The sequence below is a fragment of the Cryptomeria japonica genome, chromosome 10 (genome assembly GCF_030272615.1).
Source record: "Cryptomeria japonica chromosome 10, Sugi_1.0, whole genome shotgun sequence".
Classification (NCBI taxonomy): Eukaryota; Viridiplantae; Streptophyta; class Pinopsida; order Cupressales; family Cupressaceae; genus Cryptomeria; species Cryptomeria japonica.
This window is the reverse complement of record NC_081414.1, coordinates 197,361,830-197,364,673: the sequence shown is the minus strand read 5'-3', so window position 1 is coordinate 197,364,673 and position 2,844 is coordinate 197,361,830. Positions and strand designations below refer to the sequence as shown.

General features: G+C 30.3%; 1 protein-coding gene across 1 annotated transcript; it reads right to left on the bottom strand.

Moving 5' to 3' along the window:
- Positions 1 to 1,421: 1,421 nt before the first annotated feature.
- Positions 1,422 to 2,024, bottom strand: LOC131032973 (AP2/ERF and B3 domain-containing transcription factor ARF14-like). Its single transcript, XM_057964075.2, has one exon. The coding sequence runs from the start codon at positions 2,022 to 2,024 to the stop codon at positions 1,422 to 1,424; it is 603 nt and encodes a 200-aa protein (XP_057820058.2).
- Positions 2,025 to 2,844: the final 820 nt, after the last annotated feature.

Genomic DNA, 2,844 nt, shown 5'->3' with positions numbered 1-2,844 from the left:
AACTGCCAAAACTGAGTTTTTTAAGTGTATTTTGTATTCTCTATCTTCTATTGACCCTATAATTTGTCCCAATGAAATTTACTTACATTTAAAGCTAAATTTAAACAAGAACTTGCGCACTTGCTGGACTGTACAAAAGGGTGATATCATTCATACAAGCATGTGAAATCGGCTGCCAAAAACACAGTTCTTTGAGTGTAATTTGTATTTTCTTTCTTCTATTGACCATATAATTTGCCCCAATAAAATTGAATTATTTACTTACATTTAAGGCTAATTTTTTTAATAAAACAGAGAGAAAATTTCAGCAAGAATAAATGAAATACCCCATCCTTTGTTCCAAAAGAAACGTGTAGCATGTGCATTTTATTGATAAGGCGTGAAGAATGCAGCATAGAACCAGACAATTGACCTTTCACTTTTGTATTTTAATAGGAAAAAGACTCATCCATATTGAAATGGATTGCATCATACATAGTGATAACAAAAGAAAAATATTTATTCCAAGTATTAATATGGAAACAAATTGACTTAAGTTGAAATGATGATTCACAACAAAGAAGGAATAAATTTTCTATGTCTAGACACACCTTCTTGTTTGGGACTTCTAGGAATACAGTAGAATATAATAGAATATAAGAATTAAAATAGAAATATTAATAACCGTTATTCACTAATTTTATTAATTAAAATGAAGATTACATTAAAAAAAATTGCAAACTCATAATCAATTTTTACAATCTTAAAATCTCTTAACTATTGACACAGCTACAACTCTCACTAACATTTCACTCTCTGACTTAAACACTTATAAAAATCTTATCATCAACATTTTTATCAATACATTCAATTTTTAAAACTCATAACACAGTTATCTCCTACATCTCATGCATTATACTATTATTATAGATTTATAGATTTACCTGAGAATTCCCATTCAATCATATAATAAAAATACATTCATTTCCATTATGATATTTAACAATCTATTCACAACAAATGTGAACAATTAAACAAAAAGTTTGCGTCCAGAAAAGTGAAAAAGTTTCCAAAAGCTTAAATTCAATACAATCTTGAAGATAAACGAACATGCTTGCCAGGTCAATACCAATGTATTTCACCTCCAATTTGAGAGAAAGGAATGGTTTAATTTTGCTTTTGGATCAATTTCAACTCCATTATCTTTCAGTTTTTCTTTTCCCAAATTCTACAGATCCATGGAAACGATTGCTGGTTTTCTGATGGGATGAAAAATGTATGTGATCTGTATTTGGACTCACTCTGATTTTTTTTTCTGAGATTTCACTAATTCTTTGGGCTTCCAAATATTCACTTTTGCCACATTTACTGAGCTCAGTGAACTAGATGTGGCTTCTGGACCAATTTCAATCTCAGACAACTCTTTTGCTTTGGACCCAATTTCAGCTTCTCCATCTTGCTATTCTATTTCCTTTTGGATCAATCTGAATCTCCACTCTTCTTTTGGCTTTTGGATTAGTACCGATTTCAACCCCAAAAAGCTTTACAACATCATCTGACTTATTTTGAATTTCATCTTCCATAGCTTTTCTTTTTCCAATTTCAATCCCAAATAACTTTACAATATCATCTGCATTATTTTCACTTTCATCTTCAATAGCTTTTCTTTTTCCAAGTTGCCCAGATCGATGGAAATGATTGCTGATTTTCAGATGGGATTTATAATGCATACATGGATAATCGTGAAGCAGTTTCTTGGCTTCTGAAACTGAGAAACTTATCTGATCATCTCGTCCTTTTAACGCCATGTAAACTATATCATAAGCCTTGGCAGCTTCTTCCCTAGTGTTAAAAGTGCCCAACCATATTTGTGCTCCCCAGTGGCCGTTCTTTAGAGAAACAACACCCTCCAATTGTGAAGAAGCCTCTTTTCTCTGAATATTTCTACTTTGAGATGTTACCTCAGTATTACCCTCAATTTCACTACTATGAGCCTCTACTTGATTAGACCCTTGTTCATGTTGCTCAATTGAAAAACTCTCCATTGCAAATCTGAACTACACTCAACCTCTGCTTGTGTTTTCACCACCGTCCAATTCTTAATTTGCATGTATATTATTTCATAATGTTATTTTATTATATAAAATAATATTTTACATTATTTAATTATTTTAGAAAAAATTAGAAAAAAAGCATAACTAAACTGAAAGTAGTCTATAAATTTAGACTGACAAAAATAAAAACATCAACCATTGTGCCAGACACAATTTTTCCAGCTTCAGAAGAGCTCTGTTATTATTGTCTTCTTCAGGGGAACGCGGTCTTTTTGGATTTGGTTGTCTCAGAATCGAGGAATTTGCAGCGTAAGGGTTTGGATGATAGTAATGCGGTCTTTGATAAGATTGTCTTTACTCAAAACTCCATCAGAAACACAAAAAAATTCAATCGAATAGCCGGTAACCCAAGAATTTAAAGCAAAATTCTCCTTCAGAATCTAGGAATGCTTATGTTAATGAGATAACGGTGGCATTATTTATAAGAGAGGACGAAAGGTCTGGAGGTTTCGGACACGCCGGTTCGAGAATGATGGCGAACATTCTGATATATTTTTCATGTTATTTTTATAATTTATTATTTTTGGAAAAAATATATGTTTCTTCATATTCAATAGTATATCATATTATTTGAAAGATATCATATTTGTGCATTATTTTATTTTAAAAAAATTATATTATTATATTTAAATAATATTAAATTATTATTATATTATAAAAACACTCCTTTTTTCATTCATATATGAATATCAAAATATAAATAATATATATAGTACAATTAAATTGTTAAACAAACCAACAATATGTTAAA

Coding starts and splice junctions, on each gene's coding strand:
- LOC131032973 (XM_057964075.2), bottom strand. CDS start 2,024: ATGGAGAGTTTTTCAATTGAGCAACATGAACAAGGGTCTAATCAAGTA.